Genomic DNA, 24,128 nt, shown 5'->3' with positions numbered 1-24,128 from the left:
ATTCATAATGATATTAACATCATAGATAGGGATGTCTTAAGTTCAGGAAAACAGCATTTAGAAATGGTTTGGTAAAGATAAGCAATGATTAAAGACAAGAAGTCGCTTGTGGGAGTAATGTACAGGCCTCTCAACAATAATGTCCTGAAAAAAAATCCTTTCTTTACTATCTCTTGTAAATTTTTTAAACAATTTTCTATTTTGGCAGCTTATCTTTCTTTTTAGTTTTCTCTTTCCTTTAGGCCCTTTCCTTATTTTCCTATTAAGTTTTCATTGATCTATAGTTTTCCTTATTTCTCTAGAGTATGCTGAATTAATTCTAAAGGCATTTTCATATTTCATAGTTCGATATTTGTACCTTCACTACTTACCACTAACTGTAGAAAGTTTTATAAAAGACTCCCAATTGTGCTATAATGAGATTCATGTAAATCTTCATGTACCTGATCACATGACCCTGATGTGTTGCTGGAAAAGCGCAGCAGGTCAGGCAGCATCCAGGGAACAGGAGAATCGACGTTTCGGGCATAAGCCCTTCTTCCTCACTTTCTCCACATGACCCTGATGTCAGGAGAGTTGAAGACACAAGTCAAGTATGAGCATATGAACGGAGAGGTCTGACGTCTCGCCAGTGTCCTGTTTAAGCTTATGGGCCAGAGCAAGCTCCCTCAAAACAAATCAGAGATAGCCCAGACTCTAAGGTTTTCTTATTTTAAAGGTGTGTGTTAGGCATTGCTTTCCAGATAGATTTCAATTGGTCAAATTACCAGGCTTGAAGCAAAGCACTCTTTATTCATACACTATTGTTAAACTACAGACAAAATAAAAATAAAAGAATCAGATTAACTGTAACTCTGTCAAAATACTTAACAAAATAATAAATGACTCATTAATTGTTCCAATATAGTAACATCAATTAGACTGCTTCCTGTGTGGGCATGGCTGTCGCCGGGTACATTTCTTCTGCTAGGGCATGAAATCTTAAGAGGTAAACAGGTGTGGTCCACGCAATCCACCTGGAAGAATCAACTCAGAAAAGGGGGTGGCATACTGGCTCAGTGGTTAGCACTGCTGCCTCACAGCGCCAGGGACCAGGGTTCGATTCCAGCCTCGGGTGACTGTCTGTATGGAGTTTGTACATTTTCCCTCCATCTGCATGGGTTTCCTCCGGGTGCTCCGGTTTCCTTTCGCAGTCGAAAGTTGTGCAGGTTAGGTGAATTGGCCATACTAAACTGCCCATAGTGTTTGGTGCATTTGTTAGGGGGAAATGCAGAGGAGGGGAATGGGTGGGTTACTCTTCAGAGGGTCAGTGTGGACTTGTTGGGCTGAAGGACATGCTTCCATACTGTAAGTTATCCAATCTAATGTAATCTGATAAGCACAGCCTTGGCAAAGGTAAGTTCAATAAAATAGATTGTCTCACATGCAATTCTAATAGCAGGAAGGGAACCTCAGCTTTTAGTTGTAACAGAGAGAGGAAAAGGAGTTTCCACATCCAACTTCAAAACCCCAGAAACTGCTGAAAGCTACAACTAAAAATCCTGGTTCTGCGGGAGCTTGACCTCACCCATTCATGTTGCTTCTATTGTTCCAACTTAAAAGAAAAGCTATTTCTTGGCTCTGAGCAGACCACTTGACACCTGTCTCAACCTCTCTTCATAACAAAAATGAAAAAACACACCTCTTAAGGTCAAAGTGTTGTCACATTAAGTTCAACATAACCTCTTTGCTCTTGTGTTCTATGTTCCTATTAATGAAGCCTAGAATACCTTATGCTTTATTAACAGCTCACTCAAGAGTTCTAAAGAAGAGTATATTGAAGTCATAACATTAACTCGGCTTCACCTCCAGATGCTGCTCAAACTGTTGAGTTTCTCCTGCATTTTCTGTTTGTTCTACCCAGCTCACTCACTCTGTTCTTGTACAGCTTTTATCTGCAAGATTGAAATTGTCCCCTGCACATGATGATCTAGATAGTTTATATTTCTTCAAATAGCAATCTATGGCTTTTATAGTAGACACTAGCTACAGAATATACTGCAGTAACTTCTAAGGTCTTTCGTAGAATCTCTCAAATCTTCAATAGCACTTGGAAGGGTAATGTCAGTCAGTGTGTGGGAACTGCATTACCTTCAAACTGTACACATCATAACTTGGAGATGCATTGCTGTACCTTCATATTTACCAGATTAAAATTCTGGATCTCTATTCTGGGATGTCTGCTAACGAATGCAAAACTATTATTTTGAACCTAAGTTAAAAATGGAACAGAGAGAATTGAAAGAATTAATTAATTTACAGCATTGAGAAATAAAAATGATTACATCAAATACATGAAAGTATTAGATTATCATTCAGACATTTTCTAAACAAATTAATTGATAGTCATAATTATCGAGCTCTACTTCGATTCTAAACAGAAGTAATGAGGAAAAGAGCAAGTTACCTCAGGATAGCTCTCTTTAAAGTGTAATATATGCTGGCAGTTTCTTCACCTGACATGCTTCACTGAATGCCTATTATGTTGTTGTGTAATGTGTTAGTGAAGAAATGAGAAGAAACATAAATAGTTTATTGTGAATGTTGTGCCAAGGCTCATTGTAAAGTTAGGAGGAGAAAGTGAGGTCTGCAGATGCTGGAGATCAAAGTTGAAACTTTATTGCTGGAACAGCACAGCAGGTCAGGCAGCATCCAGGGAACAGGAGATTCGACGTTTCGGGCACAGGCCCTTCTTCAGGAATGAGCAGAGAGTGTTCAGCAGGAGAAGATAAAAGGTAGGGAGGAGGGACTTGGAGGAGGGGCGTTGGAAATGTGATAGGTGGAAAGAGGTCAAGGTGAGGGTGATAGGTCGGAGTAGGATGGAGGCGGAGAGGTCAAGAAGAAGACTGCAGGTCAGGAAGGCGGTGCCGGGCTGGAGGGATTCGGCTGAGACAAGGTGGGAGGAGGGGGGATGAAGAAACTGGTGAAGTCCAAGTTCATCCCCTGTGGTTGGAGGGTTCCCAGTCGGAAGATAAGACGCTCCTCCTCCGACCGTCGCGTTGTTGTGGTTTGGCGGTGGATGAGTCCAATGACCTGCATATCCTCGGTGGAGTGGGAGGGGGAGTTGAAATGCTGTGCTACAGGGTGGTTGGGTTGGTTCGTCCGGGTGGCCCAGAGGTGCTCTCTGAATCGCTCCGCAAGTAGGCGGCCTGTCTCCCCAATATAGAGGAGGCCACACCGGCTGCAGCGGATGCAGTAGATGATGTGGGTGGAGGTGCAGGTGAATCTGTGGCGGATATGGAAGTTTCCTTTGGGGCCTTGGAGAGAAGTGAGGGGGGAGGTGTGGGCGCAAGTGTTGCACCTCCTGCGGTTGCAAGGGAAGGTGCCGGGAGTGGAGGTTGGGTCGGTGGGGGGGTGTGGATCTGACAAGGGAGTCGTGGAGGGAGTGGTCTCTACGGAAAGCTGATAGGGGAGGGGAGGGAAATATATCCTTGGTGCTGGGGTCTGTTTGGAGGTGGCGGAAGTGACGGCGGATGATGCGCTGTACATGGAGATTGGTGGGGTGGTAGGTGAGGACCAGTGGGGTTCTGTCCTGGTGGCGGTTGGAGGGGCGGGGCTCAAGGGCGGAGGAGCGGGAAGTGGAGGAGATGCGGTGGAGGGCACCGTCGACCACGTCGGGGGGGAAATTGCGGTCCTTGAAGAAGGAGGCCATCTGTATTTTGAACTGGTCCTCCTGGGAGCAGATGCGGCGGAGACGAAGGAATTGGGAGAATGGGATGGCGTTTTTACAGGGGGCAGGTTGGGAGGAGGTGTAGTCCAGGTAGCTGTGGGAGTCGATTGGTTTGTAGTAGATGTCCGTGTTGATTCGGTCGCCTGAGATAGAAACAGAAAGGTCTAGGAAGGGGAGGGAGGAGTCCGAGACTGTCCAGGTGAATTTGAGGTCGGGGTGGAAGGTGTTAGTGTAGTGGATGAACTGTTCAACCTCCTCGTGGGAGCACGAGGTAGCGCCGATACAGTCATCAATGTAGCGAAGGAAAAGATGGGGGGTGGGGCCAGTGTAGTTGCGGAAGATGGATTGTTCCACATACCCTATGAAGAGGCAGGCATAGCTGGGGCCCATGCGGGTGCCCATGGCTACTCCTTTTGTTTGGAGAAAGTGGGAGGATTGGAAAGAAAAGTTGTTGGAGAAAGTGGGAGGATTGGAAAGAAAAGTTGTTAGAGAAAGTGGGAGGATTGGAAAGTTATGCCACCTAATGTGTAAGACCTTTCCTATTTGCTTAGAACAGTGATAATGTTCTCAAGCAAAATAGACAGATGAAATGCCTGGATCTACTGGCATCATCAAACATTTCTCACAAAGAATTAATTTGGAAAGATGATGGGCTGAGCATTTTAATTAAAATAGTTGAGAAAATTGCTATGCAAATTTTATTTTTACTTTTAATTACTTATTGTAACACTTACTCCACATCTTTTATATTTCAGAAGGCTTTTAATCAAGCTGTTTAGATATGTTCAGATACCTTCATAGTAGTTGTGATTTGAATTAGGACATTTTAACCCAGACATAAGGGTACTACCACAGCAACACAGTGTCACCAAACATTCCAGAGCTGGAACAAAGAGGGAGAAAGTACAGTAATACTTGGAAATGAACAGACTGGTCATTCTGGATCTCCATGTTGAGTCAAACCGGTATGTCACAGTCGCTAGTCTTACTGTTATTTTCCTTTTGCGTGCTTGGTAAGATGATTAGGCTCATTAGCATGATGAAGATTAATTCTGACTTCAATTCAGTCAATGTGATTTCATTTGGGTCTTTGAGATTGGAAAATCTCTAAATATGCCCTTAATGACATCTTACAAAAACTTATTTGTTTACTAATCTGATAATCAGGAAGTTGATTTTTTTTCCTTCCACTATCTGTGTGGGGGTTATAAGAATAGGTTGTGGTCAGTGACATTTTTTGCTGATTCTGGTATTTTTTCATTCAGATCATCTGAAATGACTTGCTACAAATATGAAGAAGGTAATATGTAGCATGTCATTTGAATAAATTGGAAAAGTTGACCCAGACATTTATACATCGTACTTTGCAGTGTAATCCTGTTATTTGGCTTTACTGAAAATAACATCCTATGCATTTCAAAGTTTGTGAGAAGATTTGTAGCTCGGGTGCTCGTTGCTGTGGTTCTGTTCGCCGAGCTGGAAGTTTTTGTTGCAAACGTTTCGTCCCCTGTCTAGGTGACATCCTCAGTGCTTGGGAGCCTCCTATGAAGCGCTTCTGTGGTGTTTCCTCCGGCATTTATAGTGGCCTGTCCCTGCCGCTTCCGGTTGTCAGTTTCAGCTGTCCGCTGTAGTGGCCGGTATATTGGGTCCAGGTCTATGTGTTTGTTGATGGAGTTTGTGGATGAGTGCCATGCTTCTAGGAATTCCCTGGCTGTTCTTTGTTTGGCTTGCCCTATAATGGTAGTGTTGTCCCAGTCAAATTCATGTTGCTTGTCGTCTGCGTGTGTGGCTACTAGGGATAGCTGGTCGTGTCGTTTTGTGGCTAGTTGATGTTCGTGGATGCGGATCGTTAGCTGTCTTCCTGTTTGTCCTATATAGTGTTTAAAGTATCCTATGTATACTTTAAACTACAGCCCACAGAAAGAATTTTGTTTCATTTCAATATGAAATTAATTTATTTTAAGTTTATATCAATTTTTCTAGAAAACAACAAGAAATCTGGAATGAAGTTCAATTATACTTTGCTAGCAGAATATAAAGTCAACCATCAAAACACGCTTCATTTTACAAAAATAATTTAGAATGAAATTGTGCCTGAACCTATTACCATTATGAGTCTCAAAGGTCCCTTGGCAAAGATAATGGATTAAAAGGGTATATATTTCCTGGCCACTATTATTCTCTGATTGCAATCTCCTGGAAGGCTGTCAAAAGTGCATATACTGTGTCCCTCATCTGTTATGGAAGCTTACAAATGCTGGGACAATTAATTCATTAATGCTCTATGAAACAACCAGAAGACTCCATGCCCCCCATGTTATTTTCTGAAGAATCAAAGCTTTCTCCTGAAGAAAGGGCCAATCAAGAACTAATTCTAACATTGAATTATTTCATCACTTTTATAACCAAATAGACTTTTCAGCAAAATTGCACCCATGGAATGAAAGGAACACTGACAGCACCAGTACTAAGTTGACACAATAGGAGTGAGCAGTTATTTTTCAGACTGGAGGAAGTTATGCAGTGGGGTGTTTGGCAATCAGAACTTGGACCACTTCTTTCTTTGTTTTATGTTATTAATCAAGATCTGGGTTAAAAAGCACAGTTTCAATACTTGTAGAGTATACATACCTTCAAATAATGCATTGTGAGAATGACAGTGATTGACGTCAAGGGGCTCAGACAAGTGGATGGAATGGAAGGTGAATGATATGCAGAAATCTATTGCAAAGAAACATGAAGTGATAGATTTTGGTAGGAAGAACAAGCAGAGGCTATATAAAACAAAGGGTACAATTCCAAAGATGTTGCTGGAGCAGAACAACTAGGAATATAGTTGGAGAAGAACATATAGAGGATGTGTTCAATAAAGTATGGCTTATTTGTGGAATGAAGTGCCAGAGGAAGTGGTAAAGACAGGTACAGTTACAACATTTAAAAGACATTTAGACAGGTATATAAACACAGGAAACCAATATCTGTTACAAAAACTAGTTTCACTCCTGCAACTGGAATTTCTGCAAGCCCTGAGGGAATTAAATCCTACTTTGACAGCAGGAATCCTGCACCTAATGATCACAACTCCACAAGAGAAATTTAATGGTAGGGCATCCTGCAGTAGTTCAATCGCTCCCGCAGACTGATGGCTGATCAGCTCTTGTTACTGGCTGCTGCTGGACCTTCATCAGGGATGATTGTTAGATCCCTAAAAGAAAGATTGTTAGATCTACTGCATAACTTCCTCTAGTCTGAGGGTCAGATAGAAGTCATGGGCAAGGAGTAACCGGTAAGGTGGTAAGAGAGGACAGGATTGTCTGCCTCCACAATAGCATGTCGCCTGCACATCTGAATATGAGTGGAGGTAGAATGAGGTCCTTAAGAGAATTAGCTGCCTCCTGACAACCTTCAAATGGTGCCCAGTCAGGATGGCCTTTCAGATGCCTTCCTATGCAAGATTTAATCAGGGAGTGTGACAGAGGGTTACCAGGTTTCTGAATGAAAAAGTGTTTGCCTCTGAACACACCTCAATTCCACCTTTAAGCGTCTCTTCATGATCCGTATTAAAACATTAACTTAGTTCAAATGAAGCATTAGGTCCAATTCTGAGTACCACATTTTAGAAAAGATGTGAATACTTAAGAGTGAGTACAAAATGATTTATGAGAACATTTCTGAGCATGTGGATGGACTGGATGGATGTAAAATAGAGAAGATGGAGTTGCTGCGCTTAAACAAGAACTGATTGAGATGAGATTTGATAAGCATATCCAAAATCATGAAAGATTTAGGCCGAGTCAATAGAAACTATTCCTGTTCAGAAGTGTGTAGATGTACAGGTTATGGGCCAAGTGCTGGAAAATTAGATTAGATAGTTAGGTACATGTTTTTAACTGATGCAGACTCACTGAGATGAAGGGCCTTTTTTCTGTGTTGTAGATTGCTTGTGACTCTATAGCTCTACTGGCAGCAGTGTTAAGAATCAGTGTGGAGATTCAAAATAATTGGTAAATAACCTATGGTGATGTGTGGGAAAACAGTGAATGGCTATGATCTAGAATGAATGTTGTAAGAGTATTACTAAACTCAGGGAAGACCAATCAAATATAACTTGTGTCTGTGTCTGAGCCCTTTGAAGTCCATATCTTTCCTCCTTATGATCCACTATTCAAAGATTCATATCATCTACAAAGTTTGAAATTATGCCTTTTAACCCAAGTTTTGATAAACAACATGGAATAAAAATGGCCTGCACACTGAATCCTAAAGAACTCCCAAATAGAACTAGGAGCATCAGGGCCAGGGTTCCTGTTATCAAGAGAAATTTAATTTCTTCAAGGCATACAGAAATTTGGGAAGTGGTTTTTGGTTCCATTTTGGTGGCATGTGTTTTGTCCCCCACACCTTCACTAAGTCAAATTTCTTCTTTCCCTCTCCTCATTGTTTTGCAACATTACTCTGAGGAACTTCCTGCAGAGATGTCAGAGACCTGAGATGACTGACATCCAGCAATCACAACTTTTCTGCCAGGTATGAGTGCAACAATGAAACAGTTCAGTCATCTCAGTTCCAGGACAGCTCTGCAGGAGTTGTTCATAATTGTGTCTTAGGCTCAACCATCTTCAGTTGCTTCACCTTTCCTCCATTGTAAGGTCACAAGTGGGGATGCTTGCTGATGATTGCACAATGTTTAACATCATTTGCAATTCCTCAGTTACTGGAGTAGTCCATACCCAAATGCAGCAAAATCTGGACAATATCCAGGCTTAGGTTGATAGGTTGAAACTTTATTGCTGGAACAGCACAGCAGGTCAGGCAGCATCCAGGGAACAGGAGATTCGACGTTTCGGGCACAGGCAGAAGGGCCTGTGCCCGAAACATCGAATCTCCTGTTCCCTGGATGCTGCCTGACCTGCTGTGCTGTTCCAGCAATAAAGTTTCAACTTTGATCTCCAGCATCTGCAGACCTCACTTTCTCCTTAGGTTGATAGGTGGCAAGTAAAATTCATGCCATAGAAATATCAGGTAATAACCATCTCCAACAAGAAAGAATCTAACCATTGCTCAATGGTTTCTCCATATTCTATTACTCACTATCAATATCCTGGAGATTATCATTGATAAGAACTGTTCTGGATTAGTCAAAGTACTGTGGCTAAGAGAGCAGGCTGGAGGTTCAGAACCATGCAGAGAGAGTAACTCACCTCCTGACTCCCCAAAGCCTATCTACAAAGCACAAGTCAGATGAAGCTTGGAAAACTCCCAACTTAACTGAATGATTGTGACTCCAACAACATTCAAGAAATTTGATGCCTTCCAATACAAAACAGCCCACTTCATTGATATCACATCCACAAACATTCAGCCACCCATCAATGATGCACAGTAGCAACTGTATACACCACCTACAAAGCGCAGGGAGGACATTCACCAAGGCTCCTTCAACAGCACCTTTCAAACCCAAAATCATCGCTATCCAGATGGACAAGGACAGAAGATGTATGGGTATACTGTCAGCTGCAACTTCCCCTCTAAGCCGCTCACCGTCTTGACTTGGAAATATATCACCGTTCCTTCAGTATCACTGGGTCAAAATCCTGGAATTCCCTGACTAACAGCATTGTGGGTTTACCTACACCACCATCTTCTAAAAACCAATTTGGGATGGGTTATAAATGCTGACATTACCATCACTGAACCCACCACTATCAACAACCTGGCAATTACAATGGACCAGTAACTGTGAGAGAGTTAGGTTTAAGATCAGGACTAGTCACAAAAATACTGTTGTTACAAGAATAGTTCAGAACTAAGGAATTCTCTACTGAGTAGCTCCCCTCCTAACTCCACACAGTCTGACCCCCATCTACAAGGCACAGGTTAAGAGTGTGGTGGAACACTCTCTATTTGCCCAGATAGGCGCCAACAACATTCATGAGTCACAGACACTGTCCAAAGTGAAACAGCTGCTTGATGGTCAACCCATTCACCACCTTCAAAATGCACTCTTTTCAGCAATGTGTACTATTTGCAAGATGCACTGCAATATTCCACAAGCCTCCTTCCACAGGACTTTCCAGATGAGTAATTTCTACACCGAGAAGAGGCAGATCATTCCATTATCACTCAGGATTCACTGCTGGAGCTCAGTTACTAGGCAATTAAATCACTTATCTGTTTTATTCACTGGGTCCCCTGTAAAGTGGGATCCTATGTTGTGAACTCTGATCCTTAAGCCATACATTTGGCAATCACAGCTCATAATTCTACTTAAATGAGTGATGTGGGGCTCAAAATGACTCCAGCTTTCTCCACAATAAAAGAGCTATCAAGAGGATTTATACATTTTCATAGAAAAAGGATAAAATATAAGACCAAAGAAACCAAAGAACTGCAGATGTTGGAAATCAGAAACAAAAACAGAAATTGCTAGAAAAGTTCAGCAGGTCTGGCAGCATATGTGGAGGAAAATGCTGAGGTATGTTTCAGGTCCAGGGATCCCTTCTTTACAATACTGCTTACAACACTGCATGACTGACATAGGTACCTTGTTCTGCTTTGTTCACTGAAGTTCTCCTTCACTCTTCAGTTGTCTTTCCTCGTGCAATGAAGCATCAACAATCACCATTTACTAACACTCACTCACCACCATACCCTGTGCATGACCAGGGACATTCTGTAGAGGGATATAGATAGGTTAAACAAATGGGTGAAACTCGGCAGATTGAACGTAATATTGGAAAATGCAAGGTTATGTACTTTGGCAAGAACAATAGAGAAGCTGCATGATATTTAGGATTACATTACAGTGCGGAAACAGGCCCTTCAGCCCAACAAGTCCACACCGCCCCGCCGAAGCGTAACCCACCCATACCCCTACATATACCCCTTACCTAACACTACGGGCAATTTAGCATGGCCAATTTTCCTGACCTACACATCTTTGGACTGTGGGAGGAAACCAGAGCACCCGGAGGAAACCCACACAGACACGGGGAGAACGTGCAAACTCCACACAGTCAGTCGCCTGAGGCGGGAATTGAACCCGGGTCTCTGGCGCTGTGAGGCAGCAGTGCTAACCACTGTGCCACCGTGCCACCCACAAGGAAAGACTGCAGAAAGCCAAAGCACACAGGGATTTGGCAGTCTTTTTGAATGAATTACAAAAAGCTAGCATCCAAGTTCAGCAGGTAACAGGGAAGTCAAATAGAATGTTGACCTCCATTTCAAAGGAAAGGGAGAATAAAAGGAGGGAGGCTTTGCTAAAACTATACGTGGTACTAGCCAAAGTGCAGCTGGAATGCTGTGAACGGTTTTAGGGCCTTAACTAAGGAAAGATATATTGCCATTGGAGGCAGTTTAGAGATGGTTCAATAGACTGATACCAGGCAAGGAGAGACTGTCTTATGTGGACAGGTGGAGTCAGTTGTATCAGTGCTCATTGGAATTTAGAAGAATGAAAGTGAGCTTCTTGAAACCTACAAGATTCTTAGCTTGACAGAGGTGAAAATGTTGTTTTCCCTTGTGGCAGAGTTTTGGAATAGTCAGCATAATTTCAGAGTAAGGAGTCAGCATATATATCAGAGATGAAGAGGAATTTGTTTTCTCAGAGGATTGTAAAGCTGTGGAATTCAACACCGCACAGAGTGTTAAGGCTGAACAGTTAAATATATTCAAAGCTAAGGATAGACAGTTTCTTTATCAGTAAGGGAATCAAGGGATATGAGGAAAAGACAGGAAAGTGGAGTTGAGGATTATCAGATCAGCCATGAGCTCATTGAATGGCAGAGCTAACTAGATGGGCTACTTTGGCTCTTATGTCTCACAGTCTTATCATTTTGTACAATCATTTCTTCTATAACAACTTTTTCTTCCTAGCTTGCAAACTTCAAAGATCTTCACCAAGATAACATGTCACCAATGAAATCTTCTATACATCTGCTTAGAATATGTGGTGTCACCTCCCAGTGATTGGTTATGTTTATAGGCTAGACTAAACCTCCTCAAAATATATTAAAACAATAGACTGGACAGTAACTTCATCGTTTTTTAAAAGTAAATGTAAGGCGTTGTATTCCAGATACAATTTAATTAGTTAAACTCATTGACTTTAAGCAAAACTTACTTTATTTTTATACTACAGTTAAAATACAGATAAAATAAAAGTAAATGAAAAGAATTAGCTTAACTGTACACCCATTGAAATGCTTAAGTAAAGTATATATTATATGTACAAACTACTACTAATTCACTGTTCTAATAAGGTAACATCCCATAAACACAACCGTGCCAAATGCAAATTCAGTAAAATAAATTGTCTCACATACAATTGCAGCAGGAAGAAGAGAACCCGAGATTTTAGCTGTAACAGAGAGCAATAAGAGCTTCCACATCTGCTTCAAAACTCCAGCAATTGCGGAAAACTAAAACTAAAAATCTTGTTTAATCTTGCCAAAACTATTAAGTTGAAAAATAACCCAATTTAACAAGAGGTTTTGGCAAGGATATCAAAACATCTTTAACTGAGTGTTAAGCTATGAAACCCTTGTCACGTGATTTAAACTACTGAATCATCTTTAATTATACCATTTTTGAATTCTTTCTCTCGTCTGCTTGCAATTACAGAAGAGTAAGCAACTCAAGGCATAGCTAATGACTGCTTAGGCTCTCAAAGTCTGATTTCCATATTTTGTCTGTAAAATGAACCAATTCCCAAATTACAATTGTTGTACTTTCTGCTACAATTTCAATTCATCAGAGCTTCTGCAAAAGAGACTTCTGCGTACAGCCAATGAAAAGACGTCCATTGGACACTCTAATTATGTTACCTAATGCCAATACCTTTGATGTGAAGCACCGTAATTTTTAAATTGCAACTTATCCCCCTTTCCTTTCTTTATTCTTTCTTGGATACATATGTGCGTGAATGCTTGTTGTGAATCATCCTGCTGTGTTTGGAATGCACTATTGGTTCTATTTTGTTTTAACTCTAAGGAATCGGGGTAAGTCATTTTTAAATTGAAATTCCCAGGCAGATTTTGGGGAAACACACAACTGCCTATTATGCTTTAAAAGAGAACTGAGGAAAAAAAAGAAAAGAAATTGAAACCACTCTATTATAGACCAGAACAAGAGGACAGAACAGCTCATTCGATTCAGCGCTCCCTCTGGTCCATGCCATTAAGACATAAGGAAACAAAATTAAACCAAAATAAAATGTTATGTAATCTGACATGTAGTAACAAATTCCACAATCTCAACTATTATATCAGTAATGCCATTCAAAATAAATCAAATACCAATAATATCTTGTATATAAATTTATTTGTTGACATTGTATATCTCCATCATAAAAGACAATAATCCTGACTGTTACTAGTGTCTATACTTTCATATGTCAATTAAACTGTAGCATTCCAATTTTTAAGCAATGATTCATGAAATAATCAACTGTAATGACGCAATCTTGCCATAAAGGCTGTGAATTTATTAAATGTTTAAGTATACGTAAAATTATTGCTTGAAGTACATTTTATTAATTTTATAATGTGTTTTTGTTATCATGTGTATGGATTCTTAAAGATTAAATATTGTAGAGTCCAACTTTACATTTCTTAGGCACAAAAAAATGGAGTGGCATGGTGGCTCAGTGGTTAGCACTACTACCTCCCAGCACCAGGGTCCCAAGTTCAATCCCAGCTTTGGGTGACTGTGTGTGGAGTTTGCACATTCTCATCGTTTCTGTGTGGGTTTGCTCCAGTTTCCTCCCACAGTCACAAAGATGTGTAGGCCAGGTGAATTGCCCATAGTAAATAGGTGCATTACTCAGAGAGAAGTGGATCTGCATGGGTTACTCACCAGAAGGTTGGTGTAGAGTGGTTGGGCCAAAGGGCCTGTTTCCACACTGTAGGGAATCTAATCTAATCAGATGTGTGTTTGGACCTTGTGAACATGTTCAAATTATAATCTTATTTATTGCGAGAAGCCAAAATGTTTGCTAATATGTTATACCACACACTCTTGCCATTTCAGTGAGTTATGTATAGAAACTGAGAACAAATGGCAGTCAAATGATATTCAAACATTTCTCCCCAAGATTTGTCCACTTCTTAAATGATATAATATTGGGAAGAGTAAGACAACTAACATACTGGGCTATTATCTGCATTGGCACTGGGCAGTCCATAATGAACAGCTGTGATCACCTTTGAGCATATCTTAATTGTGCATTCAGTTTGAAACTATCATATCTCCTCTACAAAAGGAGATTTTGAGTACAGATGGAAAACCAAAGAAAATGCCCTCATCTTGACCAGAATGAACAAAAGCATGACCAAATGTAAGTTTTCTAGCACCAGTAATCTGACAGTTGAAATGAAGCAAGCAGAGTTAGAATGAAAATACTTAAAATACTTGGTGAAAAACCAATTAAGAAGGAAGAAATGGGACTGTTATGATTCACAAAGCTTCTTTCACCACTCTGAAAAGATAATGGATAATGAGTTGATTTAGATCAGATTGTTTAATTACATTTTCATGATTCTACATTGAATATTATTGCTGAGCTACATTAATAATGGAGGCTTTTAGCTACCCTCAAAAAGGAGGAAGCCAGAAAACGTACAATATCTTTGATGGTCACCATGCAATGCTCCATTTCCCATCCGCAGCCAAACTTCATCACCTGTTTCAAGCTTAAGCACTCCACTGTTTCCTGAAGTATCATGTTTTCCCTTGGATTCAGAACTAAAAGATAACATAACAGAAACAAATGTGTTATATTTTTCATGAAGAAGAGTCCTCATCATCCATACCATTTGCCAAAATGATAAAACAGTGAAAATAATTATAATCAAATAAGATTTTATAACATTGATTGATTTGAAATATATGTGCTTGTGTATGTGTGCACGTGTGTGATGTTGGAACAATTGGGAAAATATTTTGGATGAGATACTAAAACATATCCCAGATATATGAGATGCTTTTGCATGTCAAAGTTTGCAGATAGGAGTGACGGAAAATCATAGTCACAATCACATGTCATTTGTGACTTTGAAGTGTCATGACAGTGTAGATAAAAAGATGTTCAGAAATAAGATACCAGTTTGTTACTGCAGACAGATCAAGGATAAATTCTTTTTCAGTATGAGGAAAGGGGCAGCTTATAATATAAGTAAATAAAAAAGTTATTACAGTAATTTTCAGAACCTCAAAATGTCTTGAAGCATCTTAGAGCCAATGAAAATACTTTGCAAAGTAGTGATAGTTGTAATGCAGGAAAAATGATAGCCAATTTGCACACAGGAAAGTTCCACAAATAACAATATGCTAATGAGCAGGTCATTTGATTTGGCGCCATTTTCAAAATAATGGTGTGGAATCTTTCACAGCTGAAGTGTTGAAGAATGATCAATTTAATGTCTCATTAATTCAATGACACTGTGACAATTGTGGGCATTGAAAGTAATTGGCTCATCTGTGTATAATGATCCACAAAGGTCCACAAAATAAGAGGTATTTTCCATGTTCGCAATGAGTTTAGAGACTCATTAAAGATACATGAGAACATAATAGGGAGAACAGCGGATACAAAAGGTTAAAAGATATTCTTGGAAAGATACATTTTAATTGAAAGCAATGTGAATTATTTATATTTCTGGTGAATCAACAGAAGCCTGCATGGTGAGAGTAGTATTCTTACCTTATCTGACATTTTGTGGCAGAAATTATATGTTCAGGAGACTTTATGTTACAAACGCACTCTCTTTAAACTGGATAGTAAATTCTGAGCAACACTGGCAACACCAAAACTGTTATTTATGTATAAGATTGATTGTACAGGAGCATAAATGGATATTTCTAATTCTGGTTACAAACATTTTTTAATTCAAGGTCCAGATTTGTAAATAATGTAAGAGATCCAACGTTATACATGCAAGAAGGCTGATAGCATATCATAAAATTGGTTGAAGATGTTAGAATCACCTGCAGTGCACCATTTCATAGTTTCAATTCATTAACGTGAAAATCTCATCTTCAGGGAATTGGGGAATTTTTCAGGGCCATGAATAATTTTATCTGGAATATTCCACACTACATGCAGATTACTGAACTGAAACACAGGAACATAAATACATTATAAAATGGGACTGTGAATAGGAAATTTTAATGAATCTTTTAAATTCAAGAAGAACTATCATTCAGATGCATGTATAAGAAAAAAAAACACGGATATGTTTGTATATAATTGTTTTGCTCTCTGTTGTAATAGATATAAGCCAGATGGGTGGTCTGCAGGTGTAACAGGTAATTAAGGAGGCAAATGGAATTTTGCCCTTCATTGAGAAAGGGATTGAACTTAAAAGCTGGGAGTTTATGTTGCAGCTGTACAGGGTGCTGGTGAGGCTACACCTTGAGTACTGTGTGCAGTTTTTAGATTTAGATTAGATTAGATTACTTTACAGTGTGGAAACAGGCCCTTCGGCCCAACAAGTCCACACCAACCCGCCGAAGCGCACCCACCCAGACCCATTCCCCTACATTTACCCCTGCACCTAACACTATAGGCAATTTAGCGTGGCCAATTCACCTAATCTGCACATTTTTTGGAGTGTGGGAGGAAACCGGAGCACCCGAAGGAAACCCACGCAGACACGGGGAGAATGTGCAAACTCCACACAGTCAGTCGCCTGAGGCGGGAATTGAACCCGGGTCTCTGGCGCTGTGAGGCAGCAGTGCTAACCACTGTGCCAGCATGCCGCCCACACTGTGCCACCGTGCCGCCCACAACTGTGCCACCGTGCCGCCCAGTTTTGATCTGATTACTTGAGAAAGAATGTATTGGCATTACAGAGGGTGCAGAGGAGGTTCACGAGGTTGATTCCGGAGTTGAGGGGTTAGCTCATAATGAGAGACTGAGTAGATTGGGATTATATTCATTGGAATATTGAGGGGAGATCTTATAGAAACATATAAAATGATGAAGGGAATAGATAAGATAGAAGTCGAGAGGATGTTTCCAAAGGTGGATGAAACTAGGACAAGAGGGCATAGCCTCCAAATTAGAGGTAACAGATTTAGGACTGAATTGAGAAGGAAATTCTTCACCTAGAGGGTGGTGAATCTATGGAACTCCTTGCCCAGTGAAGTAGTTGAGGCTTCCTCATTGAATGTTTTGAAAGCTGAGATAGATCATTTTTGAAAAGTAAAGGAATTAAGCGTTATGGTGAGAGAGTGGGTAAGTGGAGCTGAGTCCACAAAAAGGTCAGCCATGATCATATTGAATGGTGGAGCAGGCTTGAAGGGCCCAGATGGCCTACTCCTGCTCCTAGTTCTTATGTTCAGATACGTATCAAAATTACATGCTTAATTTCCTCTACCTAAATAAAGATTTTTATCTAAAAAAAATTAATAAATGCTATGGTACTTTGTTCTGTGTATAATTAAATTACCTACAGTGTGGAAACAGGAACTTCAGCCCAGCCAGTCCACTTCCCTCTGACCAATACACCTAACACTATGGGTAATTTACCATGGCTAATTCAACTAACCTTTGGACTATGGGAGGAGACCCACACAGGCACAGGGAGAATGTGCAAACTCCACACAGTTGCACAAGGCTGGAATTGAACCTGGGACTCTGGGGCAGCAGTGCTAACCACTGAGCCACCGTGCCACCCAATCCAAATGCAAGCAAAGACCTTCACTTATTGGAGACTATAAGTTTTAATATTAGATCTAAATTGAATTATGCACCATTACAATTTTACAGAAAATACAACAGACTACTTGAGAAACCTATAAACCTCAAATTTAATATGAACATGTCAAAATTCAATAGTCTTGAGTTTTGGTTCATACCTGTACATGCTTATGATGGCATTTCCATTGTGCATTAGGTAGACAGATGTTTCTTCCACATCTTCATGTTTCATCATGTTAAAAATAAAGAAATAAACACCTGGAATGAAATAACATAAAATGTACTATTAATATCTTTGCCTTTTATAATTAATTATGCACATTGACCATTCTCGTAACATTATTTTTGTAATGATTAAGTTCAGGTTCTTGGCCAAACATCTTCATTAAGACTATCCTGTCATCGTAAGACCCGAAGAGGGAATGTTTGCTGATGAATGCACAATTTTCAGCATCATTCTAAATTAGCTAGATATTGGTATTGAAACACTTCATTAATATGCAGCAAGATGTAGACGATAATAATATTCTCTCCATCTAACCATTCCCCTTGGAATATCAACATCCTGGAGGTTGACCAGAAACTAAATGAACTAGCCACATAAATACTGTGGTTGATTTGGTGGTGGGGAGGAAAGCTAGGTGAGGGTGGTAATGTGTGGCAGCAGGAAACATGAGGGAGGAAGACCAGATTTTACATGGACAGATTTGCTCAAATACCTCCAGACAGCCCATAAAGGAGGAAAATCCCTTCCCACCTAAAATCTGAGGACTGAGAAAAGTATTACGTTTGGCTGTAGTTGAGGAAGAATTATGACTTGTGAATACTTCCTTTTTCTCTTTATTCAAGATCCCTTGATATTCAGGGTTCACAGGATTTGTTGGTCCTACCTTTTGTCTTTATTGGAACTTGCTGGTACTGTACTTTCCCCATTTCCTTCTTGAATGCATCCCACTGCTCTGACATAGATTTACCTATCAGCTTTCAGGCCATTTTGGCCAAATTATACTTGATTTTATTAAAATCTGCCTTCCCCCAGTTTGGAACTTTGATTTCAGGCCCATCCTTGTCCTTTTCGACAAAAATCTCGAATCTGGGGGAGTTACAATCGCTGTTTGAAAAATACTCAACATGTCTGCAGGTCGAACAAAGCCTCAAAAAGCAAACCAAGCACACTTCTGCAATCGCTCGATTTGCTTTACTCCCTCATCATAGAGGAGTAGTGATTAGTCAGATGAAATGAGAAGGAATTTGGTAATCAGCAGGAAGTGTCCTTGATCATATTTGACCTGACTTCATTGGGCTGAGAATCAATTATTTCTGTCATTTCTACCATTTCTTATTTATTTCTTTGTCAATTAATTCCCTGATTCTCCATTTTATTGAAAGTGTATTGCATAAAGTTTGCTTGCCACCTTTCTAAATTCACTGAATGTTCTGTGTCATTCAAATCATTGATCATTTAATATTCAGCATCAGTGACTCGTCTCAAATGAATAATTTTTGACTGGTTACAAACTGTAATTTAACATATGCTCCAGAAGGTTAAAATGTCTCATTACTGAAAGCAAGTAGATATCAAGTTAAGTGATTCGGAGATGAAAATATCATTACTTCTTCAGTTAGTAATGAAAAAAGCACATGATGATTTGCCACATTTAACGCTGACCTGCTTATCGTTTAACAAAGCAGTGCGGAGCACAAAAGATTCACAATAACAGAATCATAGAATTAAAGAGATGTATAGCACGGAAGCAGACCCTTTGGTCCAACTTGTCCATGCTGACCAGATATCCCAACCTGCCAGCACCGGCCGATATCCCTCCAAACCCTTCCTATTCATATACCCATCCAGATGCCTTTTACATGTTGCCACTTCCTCTGGCAGCTCATTTCATACATGTACCACCCTCTGTGTGAAACAGTTGCCCCTAAGGTCTCTTTTATATCTTTCCCCTTTCACCCTAAACCTATGCCCTCTAGTTCTGGACTCCCCTCTCCAGGGAAGAGACTTTGTCTATTTATCCTATCCTTGCCCTTCATGATTTTATAAACCTCTATAAGGTCACACCTCAGCCTCCGACTCTTCAGGGAAAATAGTCCCAGCCTATTTAACCTCGTTCTATAGCGCAAATCCTTCAACCCTGGCAACATCCTTGTAAATCTCTTCAGAACCCTTTCAAGTTTCACAACATCCTTCCAATCGGAGACCAGAATTGCACACAAAATTCCAAAAGTGGCCAAACCAATGTCCTGTACAACCGCAACATATCCTCCTAATTCCTCTACTCAATACTCTGCTCAATAAAGGAAAGCATACCAAACACCTTCTTCAATATTCTATCTACCTGTGACTCCACTTTCAAGGAGCTATGAACATGCACTCCAAAGGTCTCTTTGTTCAGCAACACTCCCTAGAACCTTATCATCAAGTGTATAGGTCCTGCTAAGATTTGCTTTCCCAAAATGCAGCACCTCGCACTTATCTAAACTAAACTCCATTTGCCACTCCTCAGCCCATTGGCCCATCTGATAAAGATCACATTGTACTCTGAGGTAACCTTCTTCGCTGTCCACTAACTTCCAATTTTGGTGTCATCTGCAAACTTACTAACTATATCTTTTATGCTCACATCCAAATCATTTATATAAATGAAGAAAAGTAGTGTACCCAGCACCAATCCTTGTGGCACTTCACTGGTCACTCTCCACCATCACCCTCTGCCTTCTATCTTTGAGCCAGTTCGGTATCCAAATGGTTAGTTCTCCCTGTATACCATGACATCTAACCTTGCTAACCAATCTCCCAATGGGAACCTTGTTGAACGCCTTACTGAAGTCCATATAGATCACATCTGCCCTCAATCCTTTTTGTTACTACTTCAAAAAACTCAATCAAGTTTGTGAGACATGATTTCCTACACATCAAAGCCATGTTGACTATCCTTAATCAATCCTTGCCTTCCCAAATACATGGATCAGTGGTGCTGGAAGAGCACAGCAATTCAGACAACCCCTGTACATCCTGTCCCTCAAGATTTGCTTAACTTGAGCAGCACGGTGGCTCAGTGGTTAGCACTGTTGCCTCACAGTGCCAGAGATCTGGGTTCAATTCCTGTCTCAGAAAACTGTCCGTGTGGAGTTTGTACATTCTCCCTGCGTCTGTGTGGGTTTCCTCTGGGTGCTCCGGTCTCTTCCCACAGTCCAAAAATGTGTAGGTTAGGTGAGTTGGCTGTGCTAAATTGTCTGTAGTGTTAGGTGAAGGTGGGTGGGTTACTCTTCATTAGGTTGGGCTGAAGGGCCTGTTTCCACACTAAATAATCTAACTTAAACTTGCCCACCAGTGACATCAGGCTCACTGATCTACAGTTCCCTGGCTTATACTTACCACCTTTCTTGATTGGCACAACATTAGCCAACCTCCAGTCTTCCGCACCTCACCTGTGACTGTCGATGATACAAATATCTTAGCAATAAGCCCAGCAATCACTTTCCTAGCTTCCCATAGAGTTCGAGGGTACACCTGATCAGGTCCTGGAGATTTAAGTTTCAAGACGTCCAGTACTTCCTCCTCTGTAATATGGACATTTTTCAAGATGTCACCATCTATTTCCCTACATTCTATATCTCCCATGTCCTTTTCCACAGTAAATACTGATGCAAAATACTCATTTAGTATCTCTCCCATCTCCTGCGGTTCCACACATCATCTGCCTTGCTGATCTTTGAGGGGCCCTATTCTCTTCCTAGTTACTCTTTTGTCCTTAATGTATTTGTAAAACCTCTTCGGATTCTCCTTAATTCTATTTGCCAAAGCTATCTCATGTCCCCTTTTTGCCCTCCTGATTTCCCTCATAAGTATACTCCTACTGCCTTTATACTCTAAGGATTCACTCATCTTATCCAGTCTATACCTGACATATGCTTCCTTTTTTCTCTTAACCAAAACCTCAATTTCTTTAGTCATCTACCATTCCCTATACTTACCAGCCTTTCCAACAGGAATATACTGTCTCTGGAGTCTCGTTATCTCATTTCTGAAGGATTTCCATTTTCCAGCCATCCCTTTACCTGTGAACATCTGCCCCCAATCAGCTTTTGAAAGTTCTTGCCTAATATCATCAAAATTGGCCTTTCTCCAATTTAGAACTTCAACTTTTAGATCTGGTCTATCCTTTTCCATCATTATTTTAAAATGAATAGAATTATGGTTGCTGGCCCCAAAGTGCTCCCCCATTGACACCTCAGTCACCTACCCTGTCTTATTACCCAAGAATAGGTCAAGTTTTGCACTTTCTCTAGTAGGTACATCCACATACTGAATCAGAAAATTGTCTTGTACACACTTAAATTCCTCTCCATCTAAACCTCTAACAATATGGCAGTCCCAGTCGATGTTTGGAAAGTTAAAATCCCCTACCATAACTACCCTATTATTCTTAAAGATAACTGAGATCTCCTTACAAGTTTGTTTCTCAATTTCCCTCTGACTATTTGGGGGTCTATAATACAATCCCAATAAGATGATCATCCCTTTCTTATTTCTCAGTTTCACCCAAATAACTTCCCTGGATGTATTTCTGGGAATAAACCCCTTCAGTACAGCTATAATGCTATCCCTTATCAAAAATGCCACTCCCCCTCCTCTCTTGCCTCTCTTTCTATCCTTCCTGTAGCATTTGTATCCTGGAACATTAAGCTGCCAGTACTGCCCATCCCTGAGCCATGTTTCTGTAATTGCTATGATATCCCAGTCCCATGTTCCTAACCATGCCCTGAGCTCATCTGCCTTCCCTGTTAGGCCCCTTGCATTGAAATAAATGCAGTTTAATGTATTAGTCCTACCTTGTCCCTGCCTGCCCTGACTGTTTGACTCACCTCTGTTCTCAGCTGTACCAGTCTCAGATTGATCTCTTTCCTCACTATCTCCCTGGGTCCCACCTTAATAGTTTAAATCCTCCCGAGTAGCTCTAGCAAATCTCCCTTCCAGTATATTAGTCCCCTTCCAATTTAGGTACAATCTGTCCTGCGTGTACAATTCTACCCCAAAAGAGATTCCAATGATCCAAAAATGTGAACCCTTCTCCTATACACCAGCTCCTCAGCCATGCATTCATCTGCTCTATCTTCCTATTCCTGCTCTCACTAGCTTGTAGCACCAGGAATAATCCAGATAATACTACTCTCGAGAACCTCCTTTTTAAATTCCTGCCTAACTCTCTATAATCTCCCTTCAGATTTTCAACCTTTTCCTTTCCTATATCCAATGTGTACAAAGACCTCCTGCTGGCCCCTCTCCCTCTTGGAAACATTCTGCACCCTCTCTGACACATCTTTGATCCTGACACCAGGGAAGTAACACACCATTCTGATTTTTCGCTGCTGGCCGCAGAAACGTCTGTCTGTACCTCGGACTAGAAAGTCCCCGAACACAATCAATCTCTTGGAACCCAACATATCCCTCATTGCAATACAGCCAGTCTCAATACCAGAAACTTGGCTGTTCGTTCTACATTCCCGTGAGAATTCATCACCCTCTACATTTTCCAAAACTGCATATACTTGTTTAAAATGGGGATAGCTACAGAAGACTCCTGCACTACATGCCTACCTCTCTTACCCTTCTTAAAGTTAACCCATTTATGTGACTGTAGCTGTGACTTTTCACCCTCCATATAAGTGCCATCCATCACATCCCCTTTCTCTTGTAAATCTTTCTGTTTTGTTAGGAATGGGAGAAAGATTTGCCTTCTTTGTAATTTATGATATTGTAACACAATTGCCAGAACAATCTTCAAACTTGCAGACTCTGAGGCTGGGATTTTATTTGCATTGAAGGGTACAGAAGCAAGGTGCCTATAATAATATTGGTCAATGAGGCATGCTGTTAACATAAATGTTGAACAAATTAAGTCACCACTAGCAGTGCATTTCCAAAAGAGAATAATTCAACATAATTTGATAAAAGATTATTTTTTGCTATGTAAATTTTATTATCAAAAAAGAAATACGGTCAAGGTGAGGATAGCTCCTAATAATGTAGCTGAGGTGGGAGTCACTCCTGTATAATTACTGCAACCAATGTTGGGGACCAACTTAGTTGTGGCAGCAAAAGCAAGGCATATTTATTATTTTTAAAATGCAGGGGCATGAAGATATTTAGTATTTGCTCAACTTATGTGCAAAACTATAATACACTGCATTGACACAGATGAATGAACTTACCCTCGCCATGTGCAGTCAATGAGAATCTGTACTGCTGAGTTAAATTCACATGCACCATGCACCAGGATTAGGATTACAAAGGGTAAATAGGATAATAGTAGGGAGAAAGGTAGGTCCAACAAATCTCTATCTGTGTTTATGGTTCACTCATGGTTCCTTCCATCTTTCCTTATTTAAATTGCCCATCACACTCATTCCTTTTCCTTCCAATATTTATTTAGTTTCATAGAACATAGAACATAGAAGAATACAGCGCAGTACAGGCCCTTTGGCCCTCGATGTTGCGCCGATCCAAGCCCACCTAACCTATACTAACCCACTATCCTCCATATACCTATCCAATGCCCGCTTAAATGCCCATAAAGAGGGAGAGTCCACCACTGCTACTGGCAGGGCATTCCATGAACTTACGACTCGCTGAGTGAAGAACCTATCCCTAACTTCAGTCCCATATCTACCCCCCCTTAATTTAAAGCTATGCCCCCTTGTAAT

The 24,128-nt window shown here is 40.5% G+C and overlaps 1 protein-coding gene across 3 annotated transcripts in view; it reads right to left on the bottom strand.

Annotated features, from left to right (window-relative positions):
* Positions 1–13,013: 13,013 nt before the first annotated feature.
* The window catches only part of LOC122555367 (complement C1q tumor necrosis factor-related protein 3-like), a 29,028-nt gene continuing 17,913 nt past the window's right edge, over positions 13,014–24,128 (bottom strand). For 2 of the 3 annotated variants that reach the window (XM_043701306.2, XM_043701316.2), the window contains exons 5-6: positions 17,570–17,669; positions 13,014–14,452 (exon numbers count right to left, since the gene is read on the bottom strand). In XM_043701306.2, the coding sequence (XP_043557241.2) occupies positions 14,293–14,452; positions 17,570–17,669 (260 nt within the window). In that variant the 3' untranslated portion in view covers positions 13,014–14,292. The remainder of the gene's footprint in view (positions 14,453–17,569; positions 17,670–24,128) is intronic. The other variant, XM_087990269.1, reaches the window with a different exon arrangement.

Source organism: Chiloscyllium plagiosum, unplaced genomic scaffold (genome assembly GCF_037043375.1).
Source record: "Chiloscyllium plagiosum isolate Xiang-an unplaced genomic scaffold, Cpla_swu_hap1 HiC_scaffold_1, whole genome shotgun sequence".
NCBI classification, from domain to species: Eukaryota; Metazoa; Chordata; class Chondrichthyes; order Orectolobiformes; family Hemiscylliidae; genus Chiloscyllium; species Chiloscyllium plagiosum.
Note: the sequence above shows the minus strand (reverse complement) of the source record. Positions and strands in the feature narration are given on the sequence as shown.